Source organism: Carcharodon carcharias, chromosome 11, assembly GCF_017639515.1.
Source record: "Carcharodon carcharias isolate sCarCar2 chromosome 11, sCarCar2.pri, whole genome shotgun sequence".
Lineage (NCBI taxonomy): Eukaryota > Metazoa > Chordata > Chondrichthyes > Lamniformes > Lamnidae > Carcharodon > Carcharodon carcharias.
In genome coordinates this window covers 77141259-77160701 of record NC_054477.1, presented here as the reverse complement: position 1 = coordinate 77160701, position 19443 = coordinate 77141259, and the positions used below count along the sequence as shown (strand labels likewise).

Below are 19443 nucleotides of genomic sequence, written 5' to 3'. Positions count from 1 at the left end.
ATCTGTGTATTCATGTCTCTCTTCATTCCCTCCTTGCTGGTTTACCATTATAGAGTGGGAAGAATACCCATCAGCAAAGTAGCTCATGAAAATAGGAACCTTGAACAGAAAGAGTAACAATGCTGCAAAGAGCGTAATGGGAGGATTGTGAATCTGGCTGTGTCCACTATAGAAGCATAGGGAGTGCAGCCCCATCTAAACTCCATCTGGATATGAACGATATGGGGATCCTAAGGAAAAAAATGTAATGTGTGATTGTGTTGAGGGGGAAGGATGTGCCATGACTGAAGTGTTCTGCTGCCTGTCACAGCAATTGCTGACAGCCATGCAATCTTTAACAGCATTATTCAAGTTTAACTTGCTATTGAAGTGCAATCACTATTGCATGTTTTCATTTTAAAGTTGCAAATTCACAAATGTCAATTTAAAGCATGATTTAAGCATAATGTATACTTTGCATGTATAGTGGACATCTTTCTCAGAGAGAGATACCAACCTGATGTAAGTTTTAAGATTCGGGACTCACAGATTGAGTCAAGAACTCATAAGTAATTTTAAGGTAATTTATTAAGAGTGATAGTTTGGACATGATGTACGAGCTAAATAGGTAGGAAAAAGCATATGACCTGCGACTGTTGAGAGCAGCTTACTGATCTCAGAACGGATGGCACAGAGTTGTTGATCCCTATAGCTTGTGGTGGAAACATTCTGCTCTGTAGCTGAAGTATTCAGAAACCCTTCTCCCACTGCCTCCCCTGGCCCCGGTCGTCCTCCATGTAAAGAAGGCAGTTGCCTGATGAGGACTGCCCCCTGCCTCCAGCACCCATTAATATACTTTGTTTCTAGGGGCTTCTAATCAATGAATACAAGACTATTACCCAAGGTGTCAGGAGGTGTCACCTCTCTCTCCCCTTGTGTATCGTTTTAGCTGAAGGTAATTTTTTAGTTTACCTCGTGCTGAGGGCCATTTGTTAGCCCTTCCCAGAATCTTGTATAGATAAGCAGGTTCACAAGGCACCAGGAGACTCCCTGCCATCAATTCAGGAATGTGTACATCTTTCTTCTGCCTCAGTGCCTCACTGCTAAGAATGTTTTTTCTGAAGAATAAGCGAGAAAAAACATACAACATTCTTCTAGGGGTTCACAATACAATGCCTGCTAATTCTATAATATTCTTAAAGACACCATTTCTTACACTGCTAAATATAAGGTTACGACATAGTTTTTTTCTTCCCCTTAATGCAGTTAATTTATATTTTAATAAAGTTGTTGCATATTGCTGCACCAAGCAGGTTTTTCTACGGTCAAACAACAGTGAACAGCACATTGAACAAGTGGTCATTTTCTGTGGTTTGTGCCTAACCCACTTCAACAACTAAGTGTCTTGTAAACTTCTTCACCCCAACTCTGCAGGTGACATCTGTACTACTCTGCAGCATGAAAAAAGCTGATCCTAAACAACCCCATTAGTCCAAAATCTATATTTAATGTTGTAAACTTGAACTGTTGGCTGGGTTGAATGTTGGCAACTGACTTTTCATTCAGAAAATCATGGGTTTAAGTCCGCATCTAGAGACTTGAGTGCAGTATTGAGAGAGGTTTGCATAGATTGCTTTCAAACCCATCTTTTGCTATTTTATTACCTTTAATGACCATGTACAGAGGTCTTGTGATGCAGTAATAGCATCCCTGCCTTTGAGCCAGAACCTCCAGGTTCAAGTCTTACATCAGGACTCGATGACCATGGAAGGTGCGTTCATAACATGGCCCAACAGATTGGTTATGGAACTGTAAATCCTTCCAACATGCCTATGGCAGGTGGTAAGAGCGGGAGAGTCTCCTGGTCAGCCATGCTTGATGTGGAGCGGCACCCCTCAGGCTATAGCCTTTGATGACAGACAATGACCAGTTTCAGGAGAAAGTAGCTGTGGCAACAGATGTAAACACATGCTTTATTTGCCTCATATGCCACTTGGTGTGGGAAGAGGAAAAGATGGTACACACTGCTGCCACTGTTCGTTGGCGATGGAGGGAGTGAATGTTTGTGGATGGGGTGCAAATCAAGCGGGCTGCTTTGTCCTGGATGGTGTGAAGCTTCTTGAGTGTTGTTGGAGCTGCACTCATCCAGACAAGTGGTAGCATTCCATCACAATCCTGACATGTACCTTGTGGATGGTAGACGGGCCCCGGGGAGTCAAGAACTGAGTTACTTGCTTCAGGATTCTTAACCTCTGACCTACTCTTGTAGCAACAGTATTTATATGTGGGTCCAGTTCAGTTTCTGGTCAATGGTAATACCCAGGATGTTTATAATGGCAGCTTCAGTGATGGTAATACCATTGAAAGTCGAGGGGCGATGGTTAAATTCTCTCTTGTTAGAGATGGTCACTGCCTGGCACTTGTGTGGTGTAAATGTTACTTGCCACTTATCAGCCCAAGCCTTGTTGTTGTCCAGGTCTTGCTGCATTTGGACATGGGTTGTTTCAGTATCTGAGGAATTGCAAGTGGTGCTGAACATTGTGCAATCGTCAGCGAGCATCCCCACATCAGAGCTTATGATGGAAGAAAGGCCATTGATGAAGCAGCAGAAGATGGTTAGGCCCAGGACGCTACCCTGAGGAATTCCTGTAGTGACATCCTGGAACTGAGATGATCGACCTCCAACAACCACAACCATCTTCCTTTGTGCTAGGTATCACTGCAACCAGTGGAGAGTTTTCTCCCTGATTTCCACTGACCCCAGCTTTGCTCAAGCTCCTTGATGCCACACTCTGTCAAAGGCAGTCACTTTCTCCTCACCCCTGGAGTTCAGCTCTTTTGTCCATGTTTGAACTAAGGCTGTAATGAGGTCAGGAGCCTTTACGGATCCCAAGCTGACTCACCTTGGGGAAGAGCAGTCAGAGAGGTGGACCTGCGGGAAATACACAGAGCGGAGGGAGAATAAATACAGCCCAGGGAGCACGACCTACATCACTCACCGTTGGAAAAGCAGTCGGAGAGGTGGACCTGTCAGCTGCTCGGAACTAACCCACACTGATTTCGAACGGAGAGTGAAAAAAAATGCATTGATATCACATGGAAGAAGCAATTTGATTGGTTGAAGGAACTAGCTGTTTGGTGACTATCTGGTGATACCTAGTAAGTGCTTAAGGTTTATTCTCTTCCCGAAGTTTAGAATAAAGCTGGAACCGTACTTCTTGGTAAGGTTTATTAAGCCGGATTTAAAAATTTACGGTTAAGGCATGGCAGGACAGTTCAGCCAAGCAGAACGACCATTCTATGGCTTGTGGGGAGTCATGGACAATTCTCGTGACCCAGACAAGCCCATGTGCAGGAAGTGTCACTGGCTACACAAGCTTGAGCTCTGGGTTTCAGAGCTTGAGCAGCGGCAGGAGTCACTGAGGTGCATCTGTGAGGAAGAGATCTACGGGATAGCACATTCAGAAAGGTGATCACACTGCAAGTTAGGGGCAAGCAGGCAGGCAGGGAATGGGTGACTGCCAGGCAGTCCAAGAGAAACAGGCAGGCAGTCCAAGAGAAACAGGCAGGTAGTGCAGGAGTCCCTAGAGGCCCCGCTCACTGAACGGTTTCCATTCTGGATATCGGTGAGGGCAATAGATCCTTGGAGGAGTGCAGCAAGACCCAAGCCCATGGCACCGTGGGTGGCCCAGCTGTACAGGAGGGGAGGAAGAAGAGCGGAAGGACAGTACTGTTAGGGGAGCAGCTAGGTGTTTCTGCGGCCATCAATGTGACTCCAGGATGGTTTGTTGTCTCCCTGGTGCTAGGGTCAAGGATGCCACAGAATGGCTGCAGGACGTTTGTTGTGGGGGAGGGCAAAGAGCCAGAGGTCATGGTCCACTTTGGTACTAACAGCATAGGTAGGAAGGAGGATGTGGTCCTGAAATCGGAATTTAGGGAGCTAGGTAGAAAATTAGCATGTAGGACCTCTAAAGTAGTAATCTCTGGATTACTCCCAGTGCCAAGTGCAAGTGATACAGAAATAGGAAGATAAGACAAATGAATGCGTGGCTGGAAAGATGGTGCAAGAGGGAGGGCTTTAGATTCCTAGGACTCTGGGTTGGCTCTAACGGAGATGGCACCTGTACAAGCCGACAGGTTGCATCTGAACAGAGCTGGGACTGAGTTCCTTGTGGGTCATTTTGCTAATTGGGGTGGGTTTAAGCTAACTCAGCAGGGGTGTGGGAACCAGGAGAGAATATTAGAAGTAATACCACGGTGAATGGATTGTTGGGAGAGGCAGATAGCACTAAAATGGAGACGGAGTAAGGGAGCAAGTAATGAAGCCTAAATCAGGATTACACTATATGTATGTGAATGCAGAGAGTATAGTTAATAAAATTGGGGAGGTACAGGCACAGATTGTCTTGTGGGATTATGATGTTGTGGCGATAACGGAGACCTAGTTTAAGGATGGGCAGATCTGGGTGCTCAATATTCCTGGTTACAAAGTGTTCAGTAAAGATAGGAAAGGGGAAAAAAGGAGGAGGGATGACGTTTTTGGTTAAGGAGAGTATTGTAGAACTGGAGAAAGAGGATGTGTCCGAGGGTTCGAGGGCAGAATTGGGTGGGCTAGAGCTAAGGAATAAGAAGGGTGCAGTTACATTGCGTGGTGTTTTGTATAGACTACCAGCTAGTGCGAAGGATAGAAGACCAAATCTGCAAGGAAATTAGAGAGGTGTAAACATTGTAGAATAGTTATAGTGGGGGACTTAAATTACCCCTATATAGACTGGGATAGTGGTAGTTTAAGGGGCAGTGAGGGACAAGCGCTTCTAGATTGTGTTCAGGAAAATTTCCTACAGCAGTATGTGTCAGTCCATCAAGAAAGGAGGCACTGCTAGACCTGGTTCTTGGGAATGAAGTGGGCCGAGTGGATCAAGTGACAGGGGAACGTTTAGGGGACGGTGATCGTCGTATCATAAGGTTTAGGATTATGATGGAAAAGGATATTGGTCAATCCAGAGTAAGAATAATCAACTGGCACAGAGCGGACTTCAATGGGGCAAGGACAGAGCTGGGCCAGATATACTGGAACCAAAGGTTGGTGGGAAAAACAGTAACTGAGCAATGGGCTACCTTCAAAAAGGAGATGGCTTGGGCACAGTCAAGGTATGCTCCCTCAAAAGGGAAGGGTAGGGCAAACAAATTCTGGATGACAAAGGAGATAGAAATTAAGTTAAAGAAGAAAAAGTGTGCTTGCACCAGGTGTCAGGTAGCAGATACAATTGAGAGCCAAGCTGAATGCAGAAGGTTCAGAAGGGATGTAAAAATGCAAATACGAGAAGCAAAGAGGGATTATGAAAAAAGACTGGCAGCTAACATAAAAAGAAATCCCAAAGTATTCTGTAAGCCCACCAATGGTAAAAGGAGGAGTAGGGCCGATTAGGGACCAAAAAGGGGATTTACACACAGAGGCAAGAGGCATGGCTGAGGTGTTAAATGAGTACCTTACATCTGTCTTTACCTACGAGGTAGATGTTGCCCAAGCCATGGTGACAGAAGAGGAAACTCAGTCACTAGAAGGGTTTAAAATTGATAATGAGGAGATATTGGAAAAGCTGTCTGTACTTAAAGTTGATAAGGCATCTGGACTGGATGAGATGTATCCAAGAATATTCAAGGAAGTGAGAGTGGAAATTGCAGAGGCACTGGCAATAATCTTTCAGTGTTCCCTGGATTCGGGGGAGGTGCTGGAGGACTGGAGAATTGCAAATATTACGCCCTTGTTCAAAAAAGGTTGTAAAGATCTGCCCTGCATTTACAGACCAGTCAGCTTAACTTCGGTGGTGGGGAAACCTCTAGAAACAATTATTCAGTTTAGAATTAATAGCCACATGGAAAAATTTGGATTGATTCGGAAGAGTCAGCAAGGATTTGTTAAAGGAAAATCGTGTCTAACTAATTTGCTGGAGTTTTTTGAAGAGGCATCAGAGTTGGTTGATGAGGGCAAGGGCGTTAATACGGTGTGTATGGACTTCCAAAAGGTGATCGCCACACAACAGACTTGTGAGGAAAGGTTTAGGTCATGGAATAGCAACGTGGATATAAAATTGGCTGAGGGATAAGAAACGGAGAGTAATGGGTATGTTTTGGGCTGGGAGAAGGTTTGTAGTGGAGCTCCCCAGTCGGCATTGGGACCCTTACTCTTCCTGATATGTATAAATGGGATCTTGGTGTGCAGGGGACAATTTCAAAGTTTGCGGATGCCACAAAACTTTGGGAGAATTGTAAACTGAGGAGGACAGTGTAGAACTTCGAAAGGACATTGACACGTTGGCGGAGTGGGCAGATAGGTGGCAGATGAAGTTCAATGCGGAGAAGTGTGAGATGATACACCTTTGTTACAAAGAATGTGGAGAGACAGTATAAAGTAAGGGATACTATTCTAAAGGGTGTGCAGCAGCAGAGACTTGGGTGTATATGTCATTAAAGGTGACAGGACAGGTAGAGAGAGCTGTTTCTAAAGCATACATTTTTCTAGGCTTCATTAATAGGGGCATAGAGTACAAGAGCAGAGAGGCTATGATGAACTTATATAAGACACTGGTTAGACCTCAGCTGGAGTATTTTGTACAGTTCTGGGCGCCACACTGTAGGAGGGATGTGAATGGAGTGGAGTGAGTGCAAAAGAGGTTTACGAGAATGGTTCCAGGGATGATACGCTACAGTTATGAGGAAAAATTGGAGAAGTTGGAACTGTTTTTCTTTGAGAGGAGACTTGATAGAAGTTTTCAAAATAATGAGGGGCCTGGACAGAGTAGATAGGGAGAAATCGTTCCCGCTTGTAAATGGATCGAAAACCAGAGGGCACAGTTTTAAAATGTTTCGAAAAAGAAGCAAGTGTAAGGTGAGAAAAAACTTTATCACACAGTGAGTGTTTGGGGTGTGGAATGCACTGCCTGGAAGTGTGGTGGAGGCAGGTTCAATTGAGGCATTCAAGAGGGCATTGGATGATTATCTAAATAGAAACAATGTGCAGGGTTATGGGGAAAAGGCAGGAGATTGGCACTAAGTTAAATTGCTCAGAGAGCTGGTGCAGACACGATGGGCTGAATGGCCTCCTCCTACACCGTAACAATTCTGTGATTCTGTCAGTGAGCAGTTTAGTGCAAAGCAAGTGCCACTTGCTAGCAATGTTGATGACTCCTTTCATCACTTTGCGATAATCGAGAGTAGACTGATGGGGCAGTAATTGGCTGGGTTGGATTTGTCCTGCTTTGTGTACAGGAGCATGCCTGGGCAATTTTCCACATTGCCAGGTAGATGCCAGTGTTGCAGCTGTACTGGAACAGCTTGGCTAGGGGCGCAGCAAGTTCTGGAACACAAATCTTCAGCACAATAACGGAATATTGCAAGGGCCCATTGCCTTTGCAATATCCAGTGCCTTCAGCCATTTCTTGATATCACATGGCGTAAATTGAATTGGCTGACATTTTAGAACCAAGTTAATTCTGTATGGCAGATTTGGCAGTCCAATACCTAATCTAAGCAAGTTGCAGTATTTCAGGACCCTATTGCTGATTGATCACCTGCCTGGCTCACTGGAGAGTTAGACTGACACTGAAACCTGGCATTTTTCTCTGTGCTCCAGGTTATTATATAAGCTAATGCATAATAGGCAGGGTGACCCTCTTTGGGCAAGCATTAGGAAGATTATTAGTGTTCTGTGTTGAGTAGGTTGCATGATTTTAGCTAGCTAAACTTGAGAAGCACTTCTAAAGAGGTGGAGGAGCCTAAAGCCTTTGCTCTGCAAAATTGAACCTAAGGCCTTTGAAATTTGTATAGTAAGTGTGTCACTGTGTGTGCTCTATTTTAGCCAAGCAAAATTTCTACCTGTGAGAATTGGTTTGGAGACGTGATGATGGGGTTCTGCCTGTGTCAGATACCCAGTTGACCAAAATATTTTTTAATGTCATCTGTATTTTTGGGGAAATTTATTTTGGTAGAACATTTCTTTCGTAGAATGTGATTTGGGAAAGGTTTGGAAATATGGTACAATGTGGGGGGGAGGGTGTGGGGAAGTGAAATTGGCAAAAGAGGTCTGTATAATATTTAAGTTCATTGTGTAACTATTAGTAAAGAGCAAATTATACTTTAAATCTCAACGCCTTTTCAAATTGGTATTTTTAATATGTAAAGAAAATGGTGGCTTAAAGGGTTATTGAGGATTTCAGAATGGTGACCACTGTTTATAATGTGCAGGTGAAGAAAATGATGGAGAGAAAAAGAAAAAAGACAAAAAGAAAAAGAAAGAAAAAGATGAAAAAGAGAAGAAGAAAGCAGGTCCCAGTAAGGCTACAGTAAAAGCTATGCAAGAAGCACTTGCAAGATTGAAAGAAGAGGAAGAAAGGCAAAAAAGAGAGGAAGAAGAACGTTTAAAACGGTTGGAAGAACTGGAAGCCAAACGCTTGGAGCAGGTACGTTAGTTATTTATTAAGCGACTGTTCAGAATTTTAGTTTTGCTGAAAGTCAGTGTGGGAAGAGGATTGGGGCTGATTAAGTCATACTATATATTAGCTCTGCTTACAAAGTTTAGACATGAGAAAGAGATGCTTGCACTTCTGTATTGCTTCACCACAACTTTCAAATATCCCAAAAGTGTTTCAGCTACAATTAATTTTAAGTTAATTAGACAGATGTAATTTTGCTCAAAGCATAATGATGAATAAACTGTTAATTTATTTGTGATTATTTTGGTTGAGGGAGGTTGATCATGATGGTATTCCCATGCCTTTGTTGCTAGAACAAGAAATGCAGAAGCCATTAGGAGTCCGAGTGTTCCTGATCTGGAACCACTAAGCAGGAATTGCAAGTGGGGTCCGTGCTCAGAATGAAAAGGCCAAACTCATGAGGAATTTAAAAATTGTCAGATCTGCCTGGTAAAGCTAGTGGAAAAGATCGGCAGTGAAATCCAATGTTCACTGATCAACAGAGAGCGCGCACTCCGGGAGTCTTAATGTCAGACTGGGAAACTAAGGAGAGTCGAAGTGGATTCCTATGGTTTGTGGCATACTTTGTTTGGTCCCAGGAGGAATGAAAGAACCCTCAAGATCCTATAATGTATAGGAGAGCTCTTGAGTGGGATTAAAAACAGAATGGAAAGTGACCTATTAAGATTCTTAGGTTTAAACAATAAGGGTTTACAAAATGTAATGTGAAGTTAGTAGTACTTTGTTTAATTCTTGTTTGGTAAACGTTTTTGTTTAAAGCATGAAATCGTGTGTGATTCTTTCAGGTAAAAACTAGGTGTTCGAATTAATGGTCTCCCTTGATCATAATACATTCAAATGTTAAATGTATAGAGCTCTCATGATCAACTAACACTTTATCGCCTCAGAAATTTAGTAGACTTTTTTGAGCAGAATCTAAATCATTATGTATTTATTCTGATACTTCGTTATTATATTTTTGTGGAAAATTTCCATTATTTTTTCAATTACTGATTCTAAACACAGTTCATTCTAAAAGCTTGGGAATCTGGCACAGATTCTGTTAACACTCTCGCATTTTAATCCTTTGCACCCCTCTGTGAATTGCTACGACTCACTGGGGATAGTGCACTGTAGCATCAAATCCCACTGCTGCCAAGCTGTGACAAATGTGCGAAGTTTGATTAGACCACCAAATTGCCCCAATTCTGCCTGTTTAACTTAGGTTAAAAAAATACGAGCACCAGTTTTGTAAATTTAACAAGTAAATAACAGTTTATTAAATAAATAGTCTGTAACCATTGGCAAAAGAAAGAAATATGAACTGCTAACTCTTAACTCTATACTTAAACTCTACCCCTTCTTGAACCCCTATACACAAACATAAGACACACAAACCATGGATTTTAAGCGTGAGATAAACAGTTTAATAGCACCAATCCAGAGTTCAGGATTAAATGAGTTGACTTTGACTTTGTCTTCCAAGTTCCTTGCAGGTTGTTGTGGCTGACACAAAGTGGTCTCCCAGCACTTGCAGTCTCTGGTTCAAACTTGCTTTTAATGTCTCTACTGGTGACTTTTCCCCTTTTTCCTCTGGACAGGCGGTTCTCAAAGAAAGTGGGATACAGCAATGTGAGAAATAACCAGCAAGCTACTGTGGCAGGATTACAGGAGTCTTACAAAACACAGAAGAGAGAGGTTTCTGGTCTTTCCTCTTTTCAGGCTAGGAGCTGATCTACTGCACTATCCTCACAGAACTTGGCCACTTGGTCAGGAGCCAATCAAAACACTGTTGCTAGGCAGTTGCCTCTTAAACCAGGTCTCCTTTCCAGCACCATTCTGACCAACCTGGCACGCACACTTCCAGGAGATAGCAACAGTGTAGATTTTCTTCTTCCTGCTCTAGTGAACATCTCTTTTAAACTGCAGCCATGGTAGTTTTTAAAGCCACAGTCCAAGAAAAAGAAAAGTTATTTACAGAATTCTTTCTTGTCAAACCTGCATATAGTAGCTACTTGAAATATCCATGATAATAACAACACAATGAACTCAATAGCATCCACAAAAAGGTCAATGCAAAGCTGCTCCTATGATGACATCCTCATTCCCTGAGATATCCTGCAATTCCTTTTTGTCAACTGGCATCACATTCCTCTTTCTACTTCCTAGCTTCTGCATTAAGTGTTAGCCTTAAGTTATCCACCAAGATATAACAAGATTTCTGATCGTTTATTTAAAACTTGAAGTATACCTTGGAAGATAGGGTTTAAAAAAAAATAAACTCCTCAGAATAAGGATTAAATTTTAGGCTGGGAAGAGCAAGTAAAGTTACTTGCATCTTAGAAGTTTTATAAAGTGGTAGATAAAATGTAACACAAATTTGAGAGGCCTGTACTTTTGGCATTAGTAACCATATAATGATTTTATTTCTTATCAGTCATGTGATAGACTGCATCATAAGTTTGCTTTAGTTATCATGATGCTTTAGTTATCGTGATGACAAGCTATAGCGAGAGCAAAAACTGCTCCAGCTCCTGGACTAACCATGAGTGATGCTAAGAGGAAACTGTTAATTGATGATGTAACCTAACATTGTTTTGCTACTTGAAAGTTTTGCTACTTGAAAACCTAATTTCTAATAGTTGCTTTAATGGAGACAAATCCTATGTGTGCAGCTTTAAAGTATGGTTGCTTTTTTGATGGAAATGGGAGAAAGAATACAGTCTTACCACACTCAGTAAATAATGGGAAGAGGATGCTCCATGAACATCCCCATCCTCGATGGTGAAGCCCAGCATGAGATTGCAAAGAACAAGGTTAAAGTATTTGCAGGCACCTTCATCCAAAAGTGCCAAGTAAATGACCCATCTTCGCCTAACCCTGAGGTATCCACAATCTCAAAAATTAGTTTTAAGCCACAGCAAAACAAAAGCAAAATATTGAGGATGCTGGAAATCTGAAATAAAAACAGAAAATACTCAGCAGGCCAAGCAACATCTGTGTAGAGAAAAACAGTGTTAACGTTTCAGATTGATGACCTTTCATCAGAACCAGTCTTCATCTAATTTGATTGGCTCCATTCGTAACATGAAGCAGCTGTGTGCACTGGATACAGCAAAGGCTGTGAATTTCAGAACAAGCCGCATCTCTAGTCAAGCTGTTCCAGCACAGCTACCAACAATTAACAACTTTTAAAAATATTCTTTTAAAATTGTGGTATTTTTATTATAATGGAGAAATTTGACAATTCGCAAGTATAAAATTGGATTTTTCAGGAGCAGAGGGGTTCTCCAGTAATAATTATAACCTTGGTATGCTGGTTTTAAAAAAAAACAGTTACACTTCATTCAGTGGGATGCAACTTTTTCAAGGACCTTATTGCAGTGAGACAATTAGCATAAAAGGACAAGTTCTTGTCGGTTTAGGCATTTCTATTTGATTTCAGCCTGCGGCGTCTTCAACAGTGCACCCTATGGAGAAATTAGAATCATAGAGTCATAGTTATACAGCACAGAGAAATAGTTGTGTGTGCAAGTGAGTGGTATTAATTGAATTACAGGCAGCTGGCCTGAAGGCTTTGATGTAACAGAAGATAAGCTAGGTTTCAAATGTTAAGTAGGTAAACATAGGTGTGAAGGAAACATTTGAATTTTTAAATAAACCAAACTAGATTGATTTCAAGGGGCGGGGGGGGGGGGTGTTGGGGAGTGAAATGTTTCACCTAGCCAGAAGTAGTTAAGAAACACTGTTCATTTTTTCCAAAGATTACTGATAAAATTGGTACTATCAGAGATTTTTATTATTAGAAAGGTAAAGTCCAAAAACATAGTGATACAAAGGGAATTTGTATTCAATGGGGAAAATATGAATAAAGGCGAGAAGGCTGTGTGCAAGGGAAGGCATTCTAAGATATGACAAGTGTGAAAAGCCTTCAGCACCAATACTTCAAGCTGCTGTCTAAAAAGAAATGAAGTTAAGAAAACTCACTTTGAATTGGATTGTTCAGGGTATCATGTTTTTTTGCCTGGCTCTTTTAAAATCTATGTGTCTTACTGTTGCCTTAACGAAAGTGTAACTGGGAGTTAGATTAACTAGGGTATTTAGAAGTTACCATTGTAGTAATTTGTAGTTCTATGTGTGTACTTAAAATCATTTTTTTTTAATAAATGTTTAGTTATGTAAGAAACATATAAGACTCAGTCTTATAACCACTGAATAACAAGACACGCATCTTGAAATATATACAAATTGCAAAACAGGTGTGGCAGTTGTTTCAAGTTTCCCTTTGGAATTTGAGCAGCTCAGCATTTACCATCAGCTATGTCGTAACATTTAGGTATAATGCCTTTTGAAGGCTAGTGGCAAGATTTTTAACAATATAAATGCCTTGCTGAGTCTCTAAAGAAAACACTTTGAATTACCATGACTGTGGGTGGGGGATAGGATTAGTAAGTTTGCAGATGACACAAAGATTGCCCGGGTGGTTAACAGTGAGGTTGAGTGTCTTGGGCTACAGGAAGATTTGAACAGAACGGTCAAATGGGCAGATAAGTGGCAGATGGAATTTAACCCTGAAAAGCGTGGAATTTAACCCTGAAAAGCATGAGGTGATACACTTTGGAAGGATTAATTTGACAAGGAAGTATTCAATGAACGGCATGACACTAGGATGTTCTGAGGAGCAAAGGGACCTTGATGTGTGTGTTCATAGATCTCTGAATGCGTTGGGGCATGTTAGTGGGGTAGTAAAAAAGGCATATGGGACACTTGCCTGTATCAATCGAGGCATAGATTATAAAAGTAGGGAGGTCATATTGGAGTTGTATAGAACCTTGGTGAGGCCACAGCTGGAGTACTGTGTGCAATTCTGGTCGCCACATTATAGGAAGGATGTGATTGCACAGGAGGGGGTGCAGAGGAGATTCACCAGGATGTTGCCTGGGATGAAACATTTAAGTTATGAAAAGAGGTAGGATAGACGGGTTGTTTTCATTGGAGCAGAGAAGACTGAGGGGCGACCTGATCAAGGTGTACAAGATTATGAGGGGCATGGACAGGGTGGATAGGGAGCAGCTGTTTCCCTTAGTTGAAGGGTCAATCACAAGGGGCCATAAGTTTAAGGTGAGGGGCAGGAGGTTTTGGGGGGGGGGGAAATGTGAGAAAAAAACTATTTTACCCAGAGGGTGGTGACAGTCTTGAATGCACTGCCTGGGAGGGTGGTGGAGGTGGATTGCCTCACATCCTTTAAAAAGTACCTGGATGAGCACTTGGCACGTCATAACATTCAAGGCTATTGGCCAAGTGCTGGTAAATGGGATTAGGTAAGTAGGTCAGGTGTTTCTCTCGTGTCGGTGCAGATTTGATGGGCCGAAGGGCCTCTTCTGCACTGAGATTTTCTGTGATACCAGGGCATGTGATTATGTAAGGAATAAGTACAGGGAAATGAACTAAACCAATGTATCTCAACATAGGTAAAATATATGAATATCAATGTAAAATGATGACGACAACTGTGCAAACTTGTATACAGATGGTGACGTTCACTTTAAAATCTGTGTCATCAGACATGTACCGTTTGAAACATTAAAATATATTTTGGACAGTGAAAATATTTTCCCCTCAAGCATTTCCCAACTATGAAAATGAGAATGTGGCCTACTGTCACAGATCTGCTAATAAAATTGAGCTGGGCTATGTAAAGTATAGCTGGGCTCTGTAAGATAAGTCCTGATTCCATCTTTCAGAATTGCCTCTGTTGGTACATCTGAGATTAAAAATGTGTCTTTTAGAAAACCTTGAGCCAAACCTCTCTTCAGCACTGCACAACCTTTTGATTTGTTCCATTACTGGATAAAATGATCAACTTCGGCTAAATTTTGGATCATTTGAAAATTTGTATATCAGAAGATGATGAATACCTATGACAAGTATATATTTTGAAGTAACTTTTATAAACTGACAATAAATTTGATGTATCTCTGGAGTCCTGTGTTTTAGTTGCATTGAACCATGTGAATGGATTGCTAGTAAACATTTTGTCTTGAATTTGCAGGAGAAACTAGAACAGGAACGCAGAGAAAAGAAGAAACAAAAAGAAAAAGAAAGAAAAGAACGTTTGAAGAAGGAGGGCAAACTGTTGACAAAGGCCCAAAGAGATGCCAAAGCAAGAGCTGAAGCTACCCTTGAACTTCTTCGCGCTCAGGGTATAGATGAAGTTGAGATGTCTATATTTAAATGTGTTTAATAGTATTAAGCTATCTAGGGCATCTGCTGCAGCAATGGAGGTACTTCATAGCTAATGTAGATAATACCACAGGTATCTTTGGAACAGCTAGTAGAACAGTACACCTTTCAGTGCCAGTGCCACTCAAAGGACTTAGCCTGCCTATTACTGTAGTTGTGAATGGTCATGTACTTTATTGAGTTCTAAATAACTCAATACAATGGAACTTGCACGTCTTTATGAATGACGGACCATTAAAGACCACAGCTGTAACCTGCTCAGTAGTAAGTTAATACATTTGTGAAACATCAACAAGGATGTGAAGGGTAATGAAGCTTATCACTATTTCCAAATGTCTCAGTTATCAAGAAAAACTTGAGAAACCTGGACTTGTCAATCTGGAAAGAATGTGTCTGAAAGGTGATCTTGTAGAAGTACACAAAATATTTTAAGGAAATAGAGAAATACAGAATTTTTATGTTAAATTGCAAGAATGGGCAAGGTTCAAATGAATAAAAAATAAACATGAGGACAGATATCAGGATTTCTTTCTTTAATTGATACATAGAAGAAACTTCCAATTGAAGTTTTTGAGATGAATGTCCTGGTATCATTTAAGAAATAATTGGAAGTTGCAGTGGGGGAAACTCTATTGGATGGATGACTTTTTATCTACAAATCCTCATTTCTCTAACTATTTAATTATGCTAAAGCATTCTGACAAGAAGTCAAGAAGAAGACAAGAAATATTTAGATAAGCACTTGAAACACCATAGCATACAGGACTATGGGCCAAGTGCTCGAAAATGGTGCTTCATGGTCGGCACAGACACAGTGGACCAAAGGGCTTGTTTCTGTGCTGTATAATTCTATGACTCTATAAGTTAGCTATCTTGATTCATGAATGTTAGTCTCCTCATGGACTGAAAAGTGCCACTTTTTAAAAAGAAAAACTGGGTTCAGAATGCTGTAGATTATAGAAAACAGTGGGTGGTACATGAATGGCGAAGTGGAAGAAAATGTATTTTAAAAAGAATCTTGTCCTGAATTATACTTTGGTTCCACAGGTGTTGATGTGCCATCCAAAGATTCAATGCCAAAGAAACGACCAGTCTATGATACCAGAAAAAAGAAAAAGCAGCAAGAGAACAAAGGAGAGGAGAACAAAGGAGAGGAAAACAAAGAAGGTGAATGATTTGGGTTCAGGTTACTTTACTAGTTTACAATCTTTAATCATATGGATCATATAATCCTATAAATCTAATGCATTTAGCAATGTGCACCTTAACTTTTTGTATTGGGTCCCAATAGCAGCTACAAGCCTTTATTAAATGTTCATTCAGTTAAAAACATGTACAAACAGCATATATGCTATATAGCAGTTGTTCTTGAGCAGAGAACATCTCAAGTTATGGAAGGTAGGTGGGAGATAACTAATTATTAATTCTGCATCATATAGCAGTCTCCTGGAGTTTACTTGAACACCTTCAGGAGTTGTTGAGGAGTTATCATGAGATTTACCTCAAGATGAGGCAGCATCTTTTTCTATCCATCAAGCGATTGTGCGACTGATGGTGCGGTAGTTATGTTGGTACTTGTACACTATACCATGTCTGGATGGGACAGGCTAGATGGATTAGTTGACCTTTTCTTGTCCATTTTCATAGGTTAGTAACTTTACAATTTTATACTGAAAAGAAAATAATCAATTGCTTTAAACCTCATAAGGTGAATCTCTGTTTAAAAATATATATACATATATTCGATTAATACTCCACATTAATCCTTTGGCAAAACAAGGAAAAGCAAGCTCTATACTATGGTTAGATAATATGAATGGATATGGTGAAGAGTACAGCAGGTAAAAGTCATGAATCAGAAATACTGACTCTTTACAGTGGAGTTAATGGTTTAAGTTGACCGAAAACAGTTTTTGAAAAGTTGATGAGAGGTAAAAGAAAATTAGTGATGTATGAAGATTTTGTCAAGGCAGGGAAAAGGCATTAAAATAAAGAGCTTTCATTTACATAGTCCTTTTTGTGACTGTACGACTTCCAAAGCCCTTCAGAGTCATTAGAGTGCTTTTGAATTTTAGTCACTGTTGAAGTGTAGGGAAGCACCTCAGGCAATTTGTACACTAGGTAAGCAAGTAGCAATGAGGTAAATGAGCAGATACACTTTTTTTAAATTGAGGATGGTTGAGTGAAATGGCGGCGTGAAAGTATCCGTCTGGAGTAAATTGCTGAAGAGTAACGCGGCCTGGAAAGACAAGGATGAGTTTCGGGATGTGATCTGGTTTCGACAAATAATTGCAATTATTTTAGGTGTTATCTGGGGAGTTGTTCCACTTAAAGGATTCTTGGGGATAGCAATATTTTGTCTCATCAATGCTGGGCTTCTGTACCTCTACTTTAGCAGTTTTCAGCAAGTAGATGAGGAAGAGTATGGAGGAACGTAGGAACTAACAAAAGAGGGATTCATGACATCTTTTGCATTGTTTTTGGTTGTTTGGATAATTTTTGTTGGTCAGGCTAGCAGGAGAATTTCTGTTCTTCCTCAAATATCACCATGTGATCTTTCACATCCACTCAAGAAGGCAGAAGGGGCCTTGGTTTAACACCTCGGCTCAAAGACTGAATATTCAGCAGTCCATAGTTTAATACAACATTCAGTAAGCAATATACTGAAGTGTCGATCTAGAATATGTTCTCAGTCTTCTGGAGTGGGACTTGAATCCACAACTCCTGACTCAGAGCATTTTCTGACTCAGAGCGTTTCCACTGAGCCAAGGTTGATTGATAAACAAAGTGCTAAATTAGCTGAAGGTGAAAAAGCATAATAAAAGAAAACAAATCTTCCAAAATGCAAGCTATGTAAGTGGAAGGAGAGGAGACAGAGAATTTAAAAAAAAAAACTCCAAATGCTAGATATCTAAAATAAAATAGAAAATGCAGTAAGTATACCAGGCTCTTCAACACTTAAGAGTAGAAAAGACATACCCATGACCCTGGTGCAAACCAAATCCTCTCTGAACCATTCTGATGAAGGTTCGATGCCTGAATCCACAAACTGCTTCTCCCCGTTATGATGTGGTAGATGATGTGTGCCAGGCAGATCAAATCACAATGGTTTTGCAATTTGTATTTATTTCAAGAAGCATGTCCTGAATTCTGACTTAATAAGTCCACCAAGACTTCAGAGAATTTTTTAAAAAACTAAATTAAAATATTTATTAACAAAAGGGAAGATTTCAAGTATGAACAGAATTACAAACTACTACTATAATAACTCCTAACATTCCTAATTAACCTGACTCCCAGTTACACCCCCTTTAAGGCAACTGTCCAAAAGTAGATTTTAGATTTTTAAACCGATCCAGCAAATCAACATAATACCCTGGACAGTGGAACTCAAAATGGCTGTCTCCAGCTTTGGTTTCCTTAGACAGCACAAATACTGGAGGCTTCGCACACTTCTATTGGATCTTACAATATATATAGTAACTCCTGAGAAGAATAAACACATTCCTTAGCTTGCTTGTCTGGCTCTTTTTTTAAACAGACTGAGATCCCTTTGAAATCCAAATCTCCTCTTCTCCGCATCCGCCCCCCGGTTTCATCTATCTAAAAATGCAAATTCCCATCACATCTTACATGCTAAGACTCCAATCATGTTTACTCATTAGCATATTAAAGACATTTCTATACCCTACTTCTTTTGATAACTTCAACTTACAGTCTGCTTGGCTACAAAATGTAATTAAATCTCACAGATAGACCTAACTATTTGCCCCCATAAACCTACTTTACAACAAACCAGAAAAATGATATGAAAATTGTTATACTTTCATGACGCCATATCTGTGCTTGTGGACATGGTTCATGTGTAGTACCCCTGATTCTGGGAATATTAAGGGGGTTGCTAAAGCCAATCTTGTCATCCACTGGACACTTTGCAGTCCTTTGGTCAACTACCTTCCCCTTCTACCAGATGCAGATGAAGTTGCATCCCCATTAGCCCCTCTTTTTGAAAAAAAATGGTTCATGGGGAGTGATATGGTCTAAACTTGGTTAAGATAAATGTTCTCATCTTTCTCCTGGGAATTCTGCAGCCATTAGGTTTGAGCATTCACTGGCGCTAGTATATAAAAGTCTGTTGAAATGATTGTTTGTAGAGGGCAGGATTGCCTGTGTCCAATGTGATATGGATAGTACTTGGCCCAAGTGCAGGTAGTGCATTTGACTTGAATGAATGTAAAGGAAATGGGAGTTTCAACATCCATGGTACTTGCTTTTGAGTAAAGATTTAAGTTGCAAGGAAATAGTCGCCAATTTAAAGGAGAGAAGGCTGGGGCTGGAAAATAGATCCAGAATCGATGTGGTCTGCTTTGGTGGGTGCTGGCTCTGTTGTTCAAGGAGAGGCTTCAACAATCAGACCCCTGTTCAGAGGCAGGAAATCTACTAACTTTGAGTGAAAGAGGTGTATGGGGTTATGATATAGTGACAGTATCAAGAGACTTGTCTTAAACAAGGATTGGAATGGGAATTTAACATTCCTGGCTCCAATATATTCAGGAGAAATAAGGAAAGCAATAAAAGCATTTGATTTGATAAGGTGCCACATCAAAGATTATTACGGAAAATAAAAGTGCATTGTGTAGTGGGTAGGATATTAGCATGGATAGAAGATTGGCTGACTGGCTGGCAGGAAGCGGAGTATGCATAAATGGGCCTTTTTCTGCTTGGCAGGATGTGACGAGTGGAGTCCCAC

At 40.7% G+C, this 19443-nt stretch overlaps 1 protein-coding gene across 2 annotated transcripts in view; it reads left to right on the top strand.

The window, feature by feature from the left end:
* The window catches only part of eif5b (eukaryotic translation initiation factor 5B), a 116721-nt gene that overhangs the window by 29515 nt on the left and 67763 nt on the right, over nt 1-19443 (top strand). For both annotated transcript variants that reach the window (XM_041199196.1, XM_041199195.1), the window contains exons 5-7: nt 8224-8438; nt 14503-14653; nt 15741-15860. In XM_041199196.1, coding sequence (XP_041055130.1) covers nt 8224-8438; nt 14503-14653; nt 15741-15860 — 486 coding nt within the window. The remainder of the gene's footprint in view (nt 1-8223; nt 8439-14502; nt 14654-15740; nt 15861-19443) is intronic.